This window comes from Oncorhynchus masou, chromosome 9 (genome assembly GCF_036934945.1).
Source record: "Oncorhynchus masou masou isolate Uvic2021 chromosome 9, UVic_Omas_1.1, whole genome shotgun sequence".
Lineage (NCBI taxonomy): Eukaryota > Metazoa > Chordata > Actinopteri > Salmoniformes > Salmonidae > Oncorhynchus > Oncorhynchus masou.
The window spans coordinates 60,170,809-60,190,298 of NC_088220.1; the positions used below are offsets into that span (position 1 = coordinate 60,170,809).

Below are 19,490 nucleotides of genomic sequence, written 5' to 3' on the forward strand. Positions count from 1 at the left end.
CTCGAAAGAGTAAATAAAATATGACTAATGCTGCTTGTAAATCTTGCCATCAAGATCATCATTAACTGACTTGTATTCTGCTGTTCCCCCAGTCGGCAACAATGATGTTCCCATTGGCATCCACGGCAACGCCTGTCGGGGCATTGAACTGTCCGTTCCCCTCGCCATGGGAACCAAACTTAAACAGGAACTCCCCGTCTGCACTGTACACCTATTAGGGAAGGAATTCAAACTGTTCAGAAGTAGTGTGTCCTAACCTCAACCCTAGCTTCATGTCCACAGCCAGGTTCAACTCTAACCTCAACCCAAGCTTCATGTCCACAGCCAGGTTCAACTCTAGCCTCAACCCTAGCTTCATGTCCACAGCCAGGTTCAACTCTAGCCTCAACCCTAGCTTCATGTCCACAGCCAGGTTCAACTCTAGCCTCAACCCTAGCTTCATGTCCACAGCCAGGTTCAACTCTAACCTCAACCCGAGCTTCATGTCCACAGCCAGGTTCAATTCTAGCCTCAACCCTAGCTTCATGTCCACAGCCAGGTTCAACTCTAACCTCAACCCTAGCTTCATGTCCACAGCCAGGTTCAACTCTAACCTCAACCCGAGCTTCATGTCCACAGCCAGGTTCAACTCTAACCTCAACCCTAGCTTCATGTCCACAGCCAGGTTCAACTCTAGCCTCAACCCTAGCTTCATGTCCACAGCCAGGTTCAACTCTAACCTCAACCCGAGCTTCATGTCCACAGCCAGGTTCAACTCTAACCTCAACCCTAGCATCATGTCCACAGCCAGGTTCAACCCTAACCTCAACCCTAGCATCATGTCCACAGCCAGGTTCAACCCTCACTCTAACCTCAACCCTAGCTTCATGTCCACAGCCAGGTTCAACCCTCACTCTAACCTCAAGCCCAGCCTTAAACCACAACCCTAACCTACACTGTTCAGAGGTAGTCTACCACGCACATCCAACAGTTAACATAACAAAGTTCATTTGAAATGATTCAAACTTACAGATACCCAACAGTGGAAGTGGGACATTTTCCTGTGGCACAGTGACGTACAGTAACTACAGGATGGCAGTGAGGGAGTGACACAAAGCTGCAACCAAGGCTCAAGGCCTGAAGTCAAGGCATTTTAAACCTACCTGATATGACTACAGTAACACACACAAACACAGAGAGAAAGAGAAAATAGTGAGATGTACCTTCACTGAATGGTTGTGGAAGTCTGTTACCACAATCTCATTTTTGTTGTTGATCGCCACAAAGTGGGGACCTAGGGAGAGAGAGAGGGGAGGCGGAGAGAAGATGAGTCATCAACATAACAGTGCAGTAGAGGAAGTTCCAGACTATTTTAGGACTTTGTACACAACACGACTGTGGAAACACTAGCCACAAAGGGAAACACCAAGCAATGTACAATGTAAGACATGGCAATGGCCAGTTGTATCATGAAGAGACTGCTATAACATACACCAATACTTACTGAACGCAGGGCCAGATTTACTCAACTTGGGTTCCAGTGAAATGTTTGTACCACTTTTTTCTAAAAATGAAACAATAAAATGAGATTGTCAGAGATGAGATTGAAATGAGTGACAGGTTTCTCCATGGAGCTAGTGAAGCCATATCATTGGAGGGTTATAGAAATGGAAGAGAATCACACTGACCAAAGAGTTAAAAGCAGAATACAATAGAACAGGAATTGTTCCAAAAATAGTGACAATCAGTGGAATAAGTCCCAGAACTGCCAACCCATAGATCATGCAAGGAGTATCTCCCTTACCTGTGAACTGTCTGTCTGACGTCCCCCTGGCTCCAAACTTGGTGACCAGCTTCCCATTGGCCTGGAAGATGAACACACAGCAGGCCTTGTTATCCACGGTGATGATGTGTCCATTCCTGTCCACCGCCACTCCTTTAGGGCCCATCAGACGACCCGCCCCGATCTTACTCTGTCAGGGAGATAGAGAGAATGGAAGGTCAATGGAAGGTCAGAGGGAAAGATGTGATGAGTCTTATCTGACGTGCAAATCAAAAGGGGCAGCTATGGGAAAGTTCAGTGCACCCGGCACGTATAGAACATATAGTAGACTGTTTAACGTTCAGCTCGAGGTCTTTCTCAAGACCAGTCTCCTAGAGTATCCTCATGACCTCTCACCTTGAACTTCCCATCGGAGGAAAAGATGCTGACCCAGCGGTTGTCGTAGTCGGCCACAATGATGTCACCGTTCATATCCACGGTGACCCCTGTGGGGCGCTGCAGTTGCCCCGGCGACCGACCCCTGACCCCAAACCTCAGCTTGAATGCCCCATCGTTGGAGAACACCTGGAGAATAATACCACAACAATTGTCCCTTATTGTCCCTTTTTCATAAGGGACAATAAGGAATAGGATGAAATTTGAGATGTGCCTTGAAATATGTGCTTGACCTGTGATACTATGATTGAAATTATAGCCTTAACCTAATACCTTATCTGCTTTGCAATGTAGTACACTCATCCCACCCTGTCACTATACACATGGTTACCTTTCTCACAGGTTGTATGCAGTGGTGTAAAGTACTTAAGTAAAAATACTTTAAAGTACTACTCAAGTAGTTTTTTGGGGAATCTGTACATTACTTTATTATTTATATTTTTTACAACATTTACTACATTCCCAAAGAAAATAATGTACTTTTTACTACATACATTTTCGCTGATGCCCAAATGTACTCATTACATTTTGAATGCTGAGGCAGGACAGGAAAATGGTCCAATTAACACAAGATAATCAAGAGAACATCCCTGGCCTTCCCTACTGCCTCTGATCTTGCAAACTCACAAAACACAAATGCTTCATTGGTAAATGATGTCTGAGTGTTGGTGTGCCCCTGGCCATCCGTAAATTAAAATAATAAACATTGTGCCCTGATTTACTTAATATCAGGAATTTGAAATTATTTACACCTTATCTTTCACATTTGATACTTAAGTATTTTTTAGCAATTACATTTACTTTTAATACTTACACTACCGTTCAAAAGTTTGGGGTCACTTTTCTTGTTTTTGAAAGAAAAGCACATTTTTACAGTGTAGACATTGTTAGTGTTGTAAATGACTATCGTAGCTGGAAACTGCTTTTTTTAAATGGAATATCTACATAGGCATACAGAGGCCCATTATCAGCAAACATCACTCCTGTGTTACAATGGCACGTTGTGTTAGCTAATCCAAGTTTACAATAGCAATAAAACTGGCCTTTAGACAAGTTGAGTATCTGGAGCATCAACATTTGTGGGTTTGATTACAGGCTCAAAATGGCCAGAAACAAAGAACTTTCTTCTGAAACTCGTCAGTCTATTCTTGTTCTGAGAAATGAAGGCTATTTCATGTGAGAAATTGCCAAGAAACTGAAGATCTCGTACAACTCTGTGTACTACACATTCACAGAACAGAGCAAACTGGCTCTAACCAGAATAGAAAGAGTGGGAGGCCCCGGTGCACAACTGAGCAAGAGGACAAGTACATTAGTGTCTAGTTTGAGAAACGGACGCCTCGCAAGTCCTCAACTGGCAGCTTCATTAAATAGTACCCGCAAAACGTCAGTCTCAACTGGTTGTATGGTTGTAGTCTCACCTGTATACACTGGTTGTAGTCTCACCTGTATACACTGGTTGTATGGCTGTAGTCTCACCTGTATACACTGGTTGTATGGCTGTAGTCTCACCTGTATACACTGGTTGTATGGCTGTAGTCTCACCTGTATACACTGGTTGTATGGCTGTAGTCTCACCTGTATACACTGGTTGTATGGCTGTAGTCTCACCTGTATACACTGGTTGTATGGCTGTAGTCTCACCTGTATACACTGGTTGTTGCTGTCAGCCACTACGATACGTCCGTTGCTGGAGGTGGAGATTCCCTGGAGGTTTGTAAACTCTGCTTTATCTCTCCCTCTAGTTCCTGTCAAATACACACATCCAGTAAGAACAGTCAAACCATCACACATCCAGTTAGAACAGAGTCAAACCATCACACATCCAGTTAGAACAGAGTCTGTGTCCATGGAAACAAGGGCTAAATAGCAGAGTCACGAGTTATCACAGAGAGACCTCAAAATATCTTCATCGGTAAGATTGCTGAGAGCAGTGAAACAAATTGTATTTTCCTACTTTTCCCACAGCATTGTCTGTACCCTGCAGCCTGCACTGAGAAAACTAAGATAACTATTATCCAACTTGATCACTATATGTGGTTGTCTTACTTTAGTCTTATTGTACCTACTTCAGTTGCAGGCACTGCCTCTGGATACGAGTGTAAAATAACAAGTCAAACGTTAATGTCTTCATCAGTAACGCTGCTTTAAAAAACCACGGGAGCATTGAACCAATGTGTGAGCATTCCCTTTTCCCCATGGCCTGTTTTGTACCATGCAGGCTTTTAAACTGATTGTCAAAGACAGTAGCAAAGAAAGCTGTTTTTGAAAATGTTTTACCTGTAATTTGCAATCGTGACTTGTGATTGTTTTAGCTACTTTAGTTAAATCCACTTTAAAGTCATAGGATAAGATAATCACCTAAATGACTCAAATGTAAATATAAGCAGCTGTACCACATAGGTATTACATGTCTCTATGATCTGCACCTACCGACTCTGTAGATGAGTTCATCCTCGATGGGGTTCTCCTTCTTCTTGGTGGTGCTGTACATACTGGAGGGTCTCCTCACAGCCTTCTGTCTGATGTGGCCCCCCGTCCCACTAGGACTCTTCACCCTCCTCTTCACATCATCTGGAGATTGCAGAACGTCCGAGGGCTTGACCGCACGCAGCCGGAACGGACTGCCCCTGACCGGCTGGTCGTACAGGAGGAGAGAGAAGGAGAACTCCCCCTCAGAGCGCATGGTATAGCCCACCTGTAGAATATTATGGAATAGACCCTTGTCAGGCACCTCCAGGGGAATAAAGTCTTAGACAGACAGTACAGCTGCATACAAAATTAACACTGTACATTAAACACTTGACAATGCATACATTGGATAAATAACATACATTAGATTACACAACACATATATTGCAAGTTATGATGTCATACACGAAGTACAGTTATCCTCACCTCATACGTCCCATTCTTATTATCCACCACCTCTGTCTCCGTGGTTACCGCCCCGTCCACCGACATAATCTCGGCCCGCAGCGCTGCGTTGCCTGTCTTTACCAGCTCACTGTCCTTATCCTTGGTCGTCACTGTGACGGTGGTGTGCTGGCCAACCAGTGTGTGGCGTAGTCCCTCTCCCGTGGCGACGGAGGTGTGGCCAATGGCTCCCGTGGTGATGAGCACGCCCAGGTTCTGGATAGAACGACGAAGACCCTCTGTCTCCACCTGGCAGTCAAGATGGCCATTCTCATGGGGCTGGGAGGGGGAAAGGGTAGGTTTGTTAAGTTGACCAAATCAAACTTTATTTGCCACATGCGCCGAATACAACAAGTGTAGACTTTACCGTGAAATGATTTACTTAAAAGCCCTTAACCAACAGTGCAGTTCAAGAAGAAGAAAATATTTACCAAGTAGACTAAAATAAAAAGTAATAATATAAAGTAACACAATAACAATAAAGAGGCAATATACAGGGGCATCGATACAGAGTCAGTGTGCAGGGGCACAGGCTAGTTGAGGTAATCTGTACATGTAGGTGGGGGCGAAGTGACTATGCATAGATAACAAACAAACTGCGAGTAGCAGCAGTGTACAAAAGAGGGGGGGGGGGGGGTCAATGTAAATAGTTCGGTGGCGATTTTATGAATTGTTCAGCAGTCTAATGGCTTGGGGGTAAAAGCTGCTGAGGAGCCTCTTAGTCCTAGACTTGGCGCTCCGGTACCGCTTGCCGTGCGGTAGCAGAGAAAACAGTCTATAACTTGGGTGACTGTAGTCTCTGACAATTTGATGGGCTTTCCTCTGACACCGCCTATTATAGGCCCTGGATGTCAGGAAGCTTGGCCCCAGTGATGTACTGGGCCTTTCGCACTACCCTCTGTAGCGCCTTACGGTCAGATGTTGAGCAGTTGCCGTACCAGGTGATGCAACTGGTCAGCATGCTCTCGATGGTGCAGCTGTAGAACCTTTTGAGGATCTGGGGACCCATGCCAAATCTTTTCAGTCTCCTGAGGGGGAAAGGTGTTGACGTGCCCTTTTCACGACTGTCTTAGTATGTTTGGACCATGATAGTTTGTTGGTGATGTGGACACCAAGGAACTTGAAACTCTCGACCCGCTCCACTACAGCCCCGTCGATGTTAATGGGGGCCTGTCCGGCCCTCCTTTTCCTGTAGTTCACGATCAGCTCCTTTGTCTTGCTCATATTGAGGGAGGGGTTTTTGTCCTGGCACCACACTACCAGGTCTCTGATCTCCTCCCTATATGCCGTCTCATGGTTGTTGGTGATAAGGCCTACCAATGTTGTGTCATCAGCAAACTTGGTGTCGGAGTCGTGTTTGGCCATGCAGTTGTGGGTGAACAGGGAATACAGGAGGGGACTAAGTACACACCCCTGAGGGGTCCCAGTGTTAAGGATCAGCATGGCAGACATGTTGTTGCCTACTCTTACCACCTGGAGGGGGCCCATCAGCATCCTTATGGCTTTGTCCCGAATGGCAACCTTTTCTCTATATACTGTAGTGCACTTTTGACGAGGGCTCATTGGGAACGTAGCCTTTATCATCATTGTATATGTATATATGTGAAACTAGCAAACAAACGTCTCCACCAACCTGTTCTGGGTAGGTGTGTCGGGCCAGGGCGCTGACCCTCTCCCCCATCTGTTTCTGGACCAGCAGAACCTCTGTAGCACTGCCATGGCTCAGAGCCTGCTCCGTAAAACTACTGCAGCTCTGGATGTTGTCCTTACCCTGCAGGAGAGAGGAGAGCTGGGCCTGGAGCACCTACAGACAGAGAGAAGAGGAGAGAGGGATAGTAAGAGACCGGGAGGAGAGAGGGATAGTAAGAGACCGGGAGGAGAGAGGGATAGTAAGAGACCGGGAGGAGAGAGGGATAGTAAGAGACCCGGAGGAGAGAGGGATAGTAAGAGACCCGGAGGAGAGAGGGAGTAAGAGACCCGGAGGAGAGAGGGATAGTAAGAGACCGGGAGGAGAGAGGGATAGTAAGAGACCGGGAGGAGAGAGGGATAGTAAGAGACCGGGAGGAGAGAGGGATAGTAAGAGACCGGGAGGAGAGAGGGATAGTAAGAGACCGGGAGGAGAGAGGGATAGTAAGAGTCAGGGAGGAGAGAGGGATAGTAAGAGTCAGGGAGGAGAGAGGGATAGTAAGAGACCGGGAGGAGAGAGGGACAGTAAGAGTCAGGGAGGAGAGAGATAGTAAGAGTCAGGGAGGAGAGAGGGATAGTAAGAGTCAGGGAGGAGAGAGGGATAGTAAGAGTCAGGGAGGAGAGAGGGATAGTAAGAGTCAGGGAGGAGAGAGGGATAGTAAGAGTCAGGGAGAAGAGAGGGATAGTAAGAGTCAGGGAGGAGAGAGGGATAGTAAGAGACAGGGAGGAGAGAGGGATAGTAAGAGACAGGGAGGAGAGAGGGATAGTAAGAGTCAGGGAGGAGAGAGGGATAGTAAGAGACCGGCAGGAGAGAGGGATAGTAAGAGACAGGGAGGAGAGAGGGATAGTAAGAGACAGGGAGGAGAGGAGAATGGTAGTTAGGGAGTCAGAAACAGTGTGAAGATGGAGAAAAAGGAGGTAAGACCGAGAGAGATATAGTCATCCACAGAAGAAAGAGAGAGGTTGTTCTTCATAGACCATCACTGTGTCCCAAATGACCCCCTATTCCCTATATAGTGCCCTACTGTTGATCTTATGGGCCCTGGTCATAAATTGTGCACTGAGTAGGATATAGGGTGCCATTTGGGACAGCAGATCTAATCCGGTTGCAAATACCTTCTGCTTGGTGCAGCAGATGTTCTCCAGGTCAGTGATGAGGGTGGTCTTCCTGAGGTGTAGCGCCCTCTCTAGCTCCTCAAAGGTACTGCTGATCTCTGTCACAGCCTCGTTCTTCCTGTCAGTCAGCTGCTTGGAGATCTCCCCTACCAGCTCTATAGCAGCCCTCAGCTGGGGCAGCCTGGGACAGGAAGAGGAAACAGTATACGGTCACTACCCCACACAGTCCAATCAAGTTGTGACCGTCCCTCATTACAGACAGAGCAGTATAGACCATCCGTCATTACAGACAGAGCAGTATAGACCGTCCGTCATTACAGACAGAGCAGTATAGACCGTCCGTCATTACAGACAGAGCAGTATAGACCGTCCCTCATTACAGACAGAGTAGTATAGACCGTCCCTCATTACAGACAGAGCAGTATAGACCGTCCCTCATTACAGACAGAGTAGTATAGACCGTCCCTCATTACAGACAGAGCAGTATAGACCGTCCCTCATTACAGACAGAGTAGTATAGACCGTCCCTCATTACAGACAGAGTAGTATAGACCGTCCCTCATTACAGACAGAGTAGTATAGACCGTCCCTCATTACAGACAGAGCAGTATAGACTGTCCCTCATTACGGGCAGAGCAGTATAGACTGTCCCTCATTACGGGCAGAGCAGTATAGACTGTCCCTCATTACAGACAGAGCAGTATAGACCGTCCCTCATTACAGAAAGAGCAGTATAGACTGTCCCTCATTACGGGCAGAGCAGTATAGACTGTCCCTCATTACGGGCAGAGCAGTATAGACTGTCCCTCATTACAGACAGAGCAGTATAGACCGTCCCTCATTACAGAAAGAGCAGTATAGACTGTCCCTCATTACAGACAGAGCAGTATAGACCGTCCCTCATTACAGAAAGAGCAGTATAGACTGTCCCTCATTACAGACAGAGCAGTATAGACTGTCCCTCATTACGGGCAGAGCAGTATAGACTGTCCCTCATTACGGGCAGAGCAGTATAGACCGGTTTACCATCCAGTACCTGTTGCGTATGGCATCCAGCTGGGTCTTCAGGGCTGCTTTCTGTTGCTCCAAGACATCTCTCAGAGGGACAGTCACATGTTCCCTGTGCTCTCCCTCAGTACACTCCAAACACATGGCTGTCTCACACGACTCGCAGTAGAACTCCATCACCTACAGGGGGCGCAGGGGAGCAACACACAGCTCAGCTCAAAACACATGATGACTCACCATAGACCAGGCAGGTTCATACAGTGACAAGGTCAAACATGGATATGTTTTCTCAATGTTTGGGGGCTTGTAAATGTGATTTAGATAGTCCATGGTACATATCCACAAAGCGACTCAAAGTAGGAGTGATGATCTAGGATCCGATTAGCCTTTTAGATCATAATGAATGAGATTATATGGACAGATCCTAGATCAGTACTCTTACTCGTCCCAGATCTAAAATCAGTTGTGTTCACTCTCAGTCAGTGACACCAATGTATCATCAATTAGATGCCTGACTGAAGCCTACCTTTACCGCTTTATTGGGGCAGGAGAGTTGCAGCAGCGGGGTAGTAGAGGGGTAGATGGGGCAGTAGAGGGATAATAGAAGCCTACCTTGCCCTCGTGGTTGGGGCAGGAGAGCGGCTGGCAGCGGGGTAGATGGGGCAGTAGAGGGGTAATAGAAGCCTACCTTGCCCTCGTGGTTGGGGCAGGAGAGCGGCTGGCAGCGGGGTAGATGGGGCAGTAGAGGGGTAATAGAAGCCTACCTTGCCCTCGTGGTTGGGGCAGGAGAGCGGCTGGCAGCGGGGTAGATGGGGCAGTAGAGGGGTAATAGAAGCCTACCTTGCCCTCGTGGTTGGGGCAGGAGAGCGGCTGGCAGCGGGGTAGATGGGGCAGTAGAGGGGTAATAGAAGCCTACCTTGCCCTCGTGGTTGGGGCAGGAGAGCGGCTGGCAGCGGGGTAGATGGGGCAGTAGAGGGGTAATAGAAGCCTACCTTGCCCTCGTGGTTGGGGCAGGAGAGCGGCTGGCAGCGGGGTAGATGGGGCAGTAGAGGGGTAATAGAAGCCTACCTTGCCCTCGTGGTTGGGGCAGGAGAGCGGCTGGCAGCGGGGTAGATGGGGCAGTAGAGGGGTAATAGAAGCCTACCTTGCCCTCGTGGTTGGGGCAGGAGAGCGGCTGGCAGGCGGCAGCTGCACTGACTGACTCCAGCACACTGCAGGCCTCTGGAGGAGAACACTCTGGGTCCCTCTGCAGCACCTCCATCAGGTTGGTTATGAAGAAATTGTTCTGCAGCGCGGCCACGCCCTTCTCTGGCAGGATGGACGTCTGACGACACACGGGACACGATAGTGTCAGAGACTGAGGGGGGATGTAGTTCTGTAGGCATCTGGAAAAGACAGGAGAGAACAACAGGGATGGCTTGTTATAAACCATGTCAAGTTGATGGTTATGGTTCATTACATTTAGACAAATGTCAACCCTTTCAACAATTGGCGCCAATACAAAGGGTCAAGTCAAGGATCCACAACAGTGCAGCCTACTACAGGCAGTGCATGCAATATGTCTGCTCAGTAGGCCAGTAGCCTTTCCTGAAGATGATGTGAACAGAACAGACAGGGCAGAGGACAGTGCAGACGTCAGCGAGCTGTGTCAGGCAATACAGAGAGCGCAGAGTAGAGCTCGCGCAGGCAAATGAGGGCATTCCTGTCAAGTGAGGGTAGCAGGGGTGGAACGAGCTGCTAGCTGGCAACATCACTGTGGACTGTGCCATCTCCTCTGTTCTCCCTTCTCTCTCTCTCTCTCTCATCTCTTCCTCCACATCTCTCCGTCTCTCCACGTCTTTCCATCTTCCTCCTGTGACTGGCTGGTGAGATGGGTGAAACAGCAGTACTGTGACACCCTCAGGAGAATGCATCCTGCTCCTCCTCCACCAGGCCTGGAGAGGGTGCCTGTCACTAAGTCACAGGGACGCCAAGCTGCTTAGGAGATCCCTGGCATACAGTACCAGGACCCTCTCATGACTTTATGCCGTAACACATATTTGACTCTCTTCATGACTTTAAGCCATAACACACGTGTTACAGCAGGACCTTGGGGTTGTGCCAGTAGTTAGGGTGAGGTCGGGGAAGAGTTCGGAAGGGTTCAAATTACTTACTAGGAATGACCCCACTTAGCCGACTGGTTGATTGTTTGGTCGATAGGCTTTTTTCGACTGAGATTTGTTTAGTCAAGAAGTAGCAAAAATAAATGCATATTTAAGCAATAAGGCCAGAGGAGGTGTAGTATATGTATGTATCACAAACCCCTGAGGAGCCTTATTGCCATTATAAACTGGTTACCAATGTAATTAGAGCAGTGAAACTAAATGTTTGTCATACACGTGGTATGCGGGTGTACCACGGCTGTCAGCCAATCAGAATTCATATATATATATATATATATATACACACACACACACACACACACACACACATACATACATACATACATACAGTGGGGCAAAAAATATTTAGTCAGCCACCAATTGTGCAAGTTCTCCCACTTAAGATGAGAGGCCTGTAATTTTCATCATAGGTACACTTCAACTATGACAGACAAAATGAGAAAAACAAATCCAGAAAATCACATTGTAGGATTTTTAATGAATTTATTTGCAAATTATGGTGGAAAATAAGTATTTGGTCACCTACAAACAAGCAAGACTTCTGGCTCTCACAGACCTGTAACTTCTTCTTTAAGAGGCTCCCCTGTCCTCCACTCATCTGTATTAATGGCACCTGTTTCAACTTGTTATCAGTATAAAAGACACCTGTCCACAACTTCAAACAGTCACACTCCAAACTCCACTATGGCCAAGACCAAAGAGCTGTCAAAGGACACCAGAAACAAAATTGTAGACCTGCACCAGGCTGGGAAGACTGAATCTGCAATAGGTAAGTAGCTTGGTTTGAAGAAATCAACTGTGGGAGCAAGCTCCACGCAAGATCTCACCCCGTGGGGTCAAAATGATCACAAGAACGGTGAGCAAAAATCCCAGAACCACACGGGGGGACCTAGTGATTGACCTGCAGAGAGCTGGGACCAAAGTAACAAAGCCTACTATCAGCAAGGGCATTGAAGATGAAACGTGGCTGGGTCTTTCAGCATGACAATGATCCCAAACACACTGCCCGGGCAACGAAGGAGTGGCTTCGTAGAAGCATTTCAAGGTCCTGGAGTGGCCTAGCCAGTCTCCAGATCTCAACCCCATAGAAAATCTTTGGAGGGAGTTGAAAGTCCGTGTTGCCCAGCAACAGCCCCAAAACATCACTGCTCTAGAGGAGCTCTGCATGGAGGAATGGGCCAAAATACCAGCAATAGTGTGTGAAAACCTTGTGAAGACTTACAGAAAATGTTTGACCTCTGTCATTGCCAACAAAGAGTATATAACAAAGTATTGAGAAACTTTTGTTTTGACCAAATACTTATTTTCCACCATAATTTGCAAATAAATTCATTAAAAATCCTACAATGTGATTTTCTGGATTTTTTTCTCTCAGTTTGTCTGTCATAGTTGAAGTGTACCTATGATGAAAATTACAGGCCTCTCATCTTAAGTGGGAGAACTTGCACAATTGGTGGCTGACTAAATATTTTTTGCCCCACTGTACACACACACACACACACACACACACACACACACACACACACACACACACACACACACACACACACACACACACACACACACACACACACACACACACACACACACACCTCTGTCTGAGTGGACTAATCCATTGTGGGGATAGCACAGTCCGTGGGGCCGTGGGGATAGCACAGTCTATCACTCTATGACATGTGCCACAGTAATTGTATATGGTTATATTACATAAGAACAATAGTGCAACACTCATAAACATATTATTTTATAACAAATGAGCTTTCTTGGTGTTGAGAACAATGTGGTGGAGGCAGCAGCAGAATGAGGAGATGAGAAAACAGCCCTTGCCTTATTGTCTAAGAAAAGTGAGGAGAGAGGAAACACCGACATAATTAGGTCTATAATTAATAGCCTAACAGTTAAATGTGCCTGGTTTTATAAATCATCCATATACATCTCCAGAAATAAGACAGATCCTGCTTCTGTTGCCTGTTTGAGTTAATAGCCTACTGATTCCGTGAGCGCCAAGCCCCACGCAAAGGCATGTCAAGTAAACGATTTCACAAATTTGGCTGTTTTAATAAATCTCCTTCTTAATGTTATTATTACTATCATTATTATGACCATCATTATAATAAGTAATGTCATTATCATTAGTAGGCTTAGTATAGCAGCCTTCTATAACTACCATTGAGCTGTAGGCCTAAGAGTGCATCCTATTTAGTATTAACACAGTAACTTACTTAAGTATTGAAATATAGGCCTATACAGGCTACTATATCAATCAATTATTCATTCATGTCATCACATAACATAAGAGTCATTCATGATTTGAAATGCAATCAAGCATTTTAGTTTAAAAATAATTTAAAGCGAGCCTTGAATAATTAGCTCAAACAATAAATAAACTGTTCCACTTTGGAAATTGCATTCACGAATGAATGCGACTGTTTTTAGTCTTGGCTGTAATAAAGACTTAATAAAAAAATATTACAAAAAAGTCTCTGGTACACTTATCATGTACTTAGTGTTGTTAACATTGTTCCAAAGTAGCACTTTCTCCTTACCTTATTTTTCTTGATCCTTATTTTTCTTCATTTTGGAATATATAATGATCTGATGCATATTCAGATGTCATAAATCAGCACTGCAGAGCTCTCCCTGTCCTATGCCGTGCCTTAATTGTATTACTGTTGATGTCTGGAAATGTGCACGTACACCCTGACCCATCTACTGTTGCTAGCCCCAATTCTGACTTGGGCTCTGATACCAGCTTCACTGATTTCTGCTCTCGTAAAAGCCTGGGTTTTCTGCACGTAACACTAGAAGCTTATTACCTAAAATGGTTCAATTGAAAGTGTGGGTTCACAGCTCTAATCCAGATGTGTTGGTCATTACTGAGATGGGGTTAAGGAAGAGTGTTTTGAACACTGATGTTAACCTTTATGGTTATAACCTTTTTCAGCAAGACAGATCTCCCAAAGGTGGGGGAGTGGCAATCTTTACCAAGGAACACCTTCAGTGCTCGGTCGTCTCCACCAAGACAATTTGATTTGCTGGTTTTTAGCATTAAACTTTCAAATAGCTCTGTGTTGACTGGATGCTATTGTCCTTCATCAGCACCGGCCTGTACCCTACCAGCCCTAAGCTCTCTCCTGGCCCCTTACACTAAGTCTGAATTTGCCCTGCTTAGTGACCTAAACTGGTACATGCTTAAACCACCATTGCTTCAGTCCTAAAGCAATGGGACTCCCTACATTTTTCTCAAATTATTATTAATGGGGCGGCAGGTAGCCTAGTGGTTAGAGCGTTGGGCCAGTAACCGAAAGGTTGCAAGATCGAGTCCCCGAGCTGAGAAGGTACAAATCTGTTGTTCTGCCCCTGACCAAGGCAGTTAACCCACTGTTCCTAGGCTGTCATTGTAAATAAGAATTTGTTCTTAACTGACTTGCCTAGTTAAATAAAGGTCTTATTAAAAAATATATTATAATAAATCCCACAAGGTATGTCTCCAAACACCCAGAAAAGGCCACTCTTCTCAATGTTATCCTAACAAATAATCCTGATAGGTATCAGTCTGGTGTTTCTGTAATGATCACTGTTTTACAGCCTGTGTTCGTAATGGCTGCTCAGTGAAACGACCTGTCCGGATTTATCATAGACACTTGCTAAAAAACTTTAATGAGCAAGCCTTCCTTCATGAACTGGCCTCTAAATTGGTATGGAATCAGCTTGATTCCCTCTGTCGAAGACACTTGTACATTCTTTTTTGATATTTTCAGTGGTATTGTTAAGAACAAATTCTTGTTTACAATGGCGGCCTACCAAAAGGCAAAAGGCCTCCTGCTGGGACGGGGGCCTGGGATAAAAACGAAGTACAATATAAAAATAGGACAAAAACACACATCAAAACAAGAGAGACAACACTACATAAAGAGTGACCTAAGACAAGAACATAGCAAGGCAGCAACACATGACAACACAGCATGGTAGCAACACAACATGGTAGCAGCACAAAAGATGTTACAAACATTATTGGGCACAGACAACAGCACAAAAGGGCAAGAAGGTAGACCCAACAATACATCACACAAAGCAGCCACAACTGTCATTAAGAGTGTCCATGATTGTCTTTCAATGATTAGATTGAGATAAAACTGTCCAGTTTGAGTGTTTGTTGCAGCTCGTTGCAGTCGTTAGCTGCAGCGAACTGAAAAAAACGAGTGATCTAGGGATGTGTGTGCTTCGGGGACCTTTAACAGAATGTGACTGGTAGAACAGGTGTTGTATGTGGAGGATGGGGGCTGCAGTAGATATCGCAGATAGGGGTGAGTGAGGCCTAAGAGGGTTTTATAAATAAGCATCAACCAGTGGGTCTTGCGACAGGTATACAGAGATGACCAGTTTACAGATGAGTATAGAGTGCAGTGATGTGTTCTATAAAGAGCGTTGGTGGCAAATCTGATGGCCGAATGGTAAAGAACATATAGCCCCTCGAGAGCGCCCTTATCTGCCGATCTATAAATTATGTCTGCGTTATCTAGCATGGGTAGGATGGTCATCTGAATCAGGGTTAGTTTGGCAGCTGGGGTGAAACAGGAGCGATTACGATAGAGGAAAACAAGTCTAGATTTAAAACTTTAGCCTGCAGCTTTAATATGTGCTGAGAGAAGGACAGTGCACTGTCTAGCCATACTCCAAAGTACTTGTATGAGGTGATTACCTCAAGCTCTAAACCCTCAGAAGTAGTAATCACACCTGTGGGAGGAGGGGCATTCTTCTTACCAGACCACATGACCTTTGTTTTGGAGGGGTTCAGAACAAGGTTAAGGGTAGAGAAAGCTTGTTGGACACTAAGATAGCTTTGATGTAGAGCATTTAACACAAAATCCGGGGAGGGGCCAGCTGAGTATAGGACTGTATCATCTGCCTATCAATGGATGAGAGAGCTTCCTACTGCCTGATCTATGTTGTTGATGTAAATTGAGAAGCGCGTGGGGCCTAGGATCAAGCCTTGGGGTACTCCCTTGGTGACAGGCAATGGCTGAGACAGCAGATTTTCTGACTTTATACACTGCACTCTTTGAGGTAGTTAGCAAACCAGCCCCAAGACCCCAGAGGCAACAATACTCCTTAGCCTGCCCACAAGAATGGAATGGTCTACCGTATCAAAAGGTTTGGCCAAGTCAATAAAAATAGTAGCATAGTAGCATAGCATAATATTGCTTAGAATCAAAGGCAACGGTGACATCATTGAGGACCTTTAAGGTTGCAGTGACACATCCATAACCTGAGTGGAAACCAAATTGCATACCCGAGAGAATACTAGACATCAAGAAAGACAGTCAGTTGATTATTTACAAGTTTTATCAACACTTTTGATAAACAGGGCAAAATAGAAATAGGCCTAGAACAGTTAGGATCAGCTTGATCTCCCCCTTTAAATAAAGGATGAACCGTGGCTGCCTTCCAAGCAATGGGAACCTCCCCAGAGAGGAGAGACAGACTTGGCAATTATAGGGGCAGCAACCTTAACGAAGAAATGGTCTAAACTGACCCAGATGGTTTTTAGGGTCAAGTTTAAGGAGCTCCTTTAGCACCTCGGACTCAGTTACTGCCTGCAGGGAGAAACTTTGTAGCGTGGCAGGTGGAAAAGGGGGAGAAGCATCAGGGATAGTTGCATTAGAAGGGGTGGGATGGGCAAGGAGGCATGGCTGAGTCAAATAGGAATCCTGACTTAATATAGTTCATATAGTTCACTGTAATAGCTACTGTATATTGGATAGTGTAGTTAGATTATCAAGAATTTAAGCTTTCTGCCAATATCAGAATATGTCTATGTCCTGGGAAATGTTCTTATTACGTACAAACTCATGCTAGTCGAATTAGCCTACGTTAGCTCAACCGTCCCCTGGACGGGACACCGAGCACGAAGTAGTTTTAACGGACTTGCCTAGTTAAATAAAGGTTCAATTTTAAAAAAATGACATAACTAGTCAAATGTATTCCACACATCTGACTTCCCCTTTACCTCATGAGCAACCAGTAGCCTAAACATAACCCTGTTTCGAGTTTATTTGTCACGTCCATTCTGCTGTAACGGTGCTGTCAGTTTGTTATAACCAATTCATTGATGTGATTATGATATGCTACAGGTCAGGCCTTATTGGTCACATACATGTGTCACATAAAGAGAGCGAGGGTTGAGGGAACAGGGGATGTTTTTCCTAAACCAATGCGGGATTTCAGTAACGTAACTTTTCAGTTATCATTGGCTGTAATTATGTTGCAGCTTCAGCAACACGGACAGTGCTATACACACTGTGGTGGTCGCTGCAGCAGGGAGGAGAGACACAACAGGTGCTAGTCACACAGTCACTGTCTCTATTTTTTAACACAGTGCACGCAGCCAGTCTGAGCCAAGCCCAGCGCAATCAAATCAACTGCTGGTTGGACTCCCTCTAGTCATTTGTGTGTCTTAATTATTTAAATCAAACTGTGTGCTTAAAAGCACAAGCTCAGTGAATATAGTTGATTTGGTTAAAACAAATAGGATGTGTCTATATATGATTGACAAAGATTTTTTTAGGGTTATGGTAAAGGCCAGGGTTCCCCAAATGGCGGTGATTTTATTTGGTCCCCCCAAGTTTTCTGAGCAAAACAAATAAATAAATAAAATAAAATATATATAATTGTATTTTTTATTGTTAGACATAAGACTGTAAAAACACCAGCAAATGTGCTCCAAGTGATTTTAATTTTGGAAATCTGTTCCAAAGTATTCCCACACATAATAGAGACACATGTAAGCACGGTTTGAAATTATTATGTTTAGTCAAATATTATCTCTCTTTGGGCTTCTTCTGGTCAATTTGCAGTTATTTGTAATTATGTTAGGTGTATGGTAGAGACTTAATTCTCACAGAAGGTGTGTAGGCAGGGCAGGACTTTAGGGTTGTGGTAGTGGTTAGGTGTATGGTGTATGGTAGAGACTTACTTCTCACAGAAGGTGTGTAGGCAGGGCAGGACTTTAGGGTTGTGGTAGTGGTCCAGACAGATGCTGCAGACCAGGAACTGTTTGTCTATCTGCCGGACCACTGGGCTGGTGCTGCCAGTCTCACGCTTCGCCATGGCGACAGACATTCACAGGAGAGGGAGCACAAGCACCTCTTCACCTGGAGAGGGAGAGCGAGATGAGCGGGTGAGAACACTGACACACAAACTGCGTTAAGAATTCAGACTCTTTTCCAAGGAGTGTATCCTTGCATAATTTTCTTCATAGATTGTTGAGGCATTGGATTGGTGAAAGCATTGGCTAGAGGGACATTACACCATTTTTCTTACACAAGTTAATTCCCTTTCAATCCATGACAGAGAGTGAATGAATAGAGAATCAGAATACAACTACAGAGAAAGAGGAGGCCCCACCTGACCTTAGGAAGGGAGAACAGGATCACTACCAGTTCATGGCTTCACAGCAGGAAGAGGGTGTCATGTCATTGTATAGAAGAATGACTTGATGTCCAGAAAAACAATGGCATCATCATCAGGAGACAAAGTAAAGGGTGTTCTCCTAGTTGATCCAACCCTATCCTATAAAACACAGATGATCCCTTATATGGACCAGCTAAACTAGCGGCCTATCTAACAATGAAAATAAATTAATTTAAAAATGGAAGGAAGTACAGAGGAGGCAAAATCAGGTGGGACTATTCTAGCCAATGAGAGGGTGTATGCGTGTGAACAAAGGGCACAACGGTTTCCACTAGTTACCACAGCCACAAAGTAAAAATTGTATCTGAAAAATGTTCTTTTTGGTTTTAATTTAAGCGTAGGATTAGGCATAAGGTTAGCAGTGTGGTTAGGTTTAAAATCACATTTTAAGAAGATTATTGTAGAAATAGGTGGGGTTTATGACTTTGTGGCTAACTAGTGACGACTAGGCACAATTCCAATATAACACCTCATATTTTTTTGTCAAGGTTGCCAAAATGTCACGCGTCCTACTTATATTCATACACTCATAACAACCTAATCATTACGAAACTTCTATTCGATCAATTAAGCCACAAGTAGCAAATAGGCCATTCAATATTCTGACACCATCTCATTGGGGCGGCAGGTAGCCTAGTGGTTAGAGCGCTGCACCAGTAACCAAAAGGTTGCTGAATCGAATCCCCAAGGTAATAAATCTGTCGTTCTGCCCCTGAACAAGGCAGTTAACCCACTGTTCCCCGGTAGGTCGTCATTGCAGATAAGAATTTGTTCTTAACTGACTTGCCTAGTTACATAAAGGTTAATTTATTTTTTAAATAACACATTTATACACTCCTCACTTGGTGAGTGGAAAAAAAATGAAAAAACACCACCTGCTGGAGAAGACACATTTTGGGCCCAGTTATCCCTCTTCCAGGCAGTCTCTTTGT

General features: G+C 45.1%; 1 protein-coding gene across 3 annotated transcripts in view; it reads right to left on the reverse strand.

The window, feature by feature from the left end:
• The window catches only part of LOC135546374 (tripartite motif-containing protein 3-like), a 43,493-nt gene that overhangs the window by 2,375 nt on the left and 21,628 nt on the right, over nt 1-19,490 (reverse strand). For 2 of the 3 annotated variants that reach the window (XM_064974736.1, XM_064974737.1), the window contains exons 2-14: nt 18,062-18,239; nt 10,068-10,308; nt 8,952-9,103; nt 7,916-8,096; nt 6,747-6,917; nt 5,096-5,392; nt 4,631-4,895; nt 3,842-3,945; nt 2,159-2,326; nt 1,784-1,952; nt 1,484-1,543; nt 1,203-1,273; nt 71-211 (exon numbers count right to left, since the gene is read on the reverse strand). In XM_064974736.1, coding sequence (XP_064830808.1) covers nt 71-211; nt 1,203-1,273; nt 1,484-1,543; nt 1,784-1,952; nt 2,159-2,326; nt 3,842-3,945; nt 4,631-4,895; nt 5,096-5,392; nt 6,747-6,917; nt 7,916-8,096; nt 8,952-9,103; nt 10,068-10,308; nt 18,062-18,207 — 2,166 coding nt within the window. In that variant the 5' untranslated portion in view covers nt 18,208-18,239. Of the gene's footprint in view, nt 1-70; nt 212-1,202; nt 1,274-1,483; nt 1,544-1,783; nt 1,953-2,158; nt 2,327-3,841; nt 3,946-4,630; nt 4,896-5,095; nt 5,393-6,746; nt 6,918-7,915; nt 8,097-8,951; nt 9,104-9,535; nt 9,588-10,067; nt 10,309-18,061; nt 18,240-19,490 lie in introns of those variants that run through there. The other variant, XM_064974738.1, reaches the window with a different exon arrangement.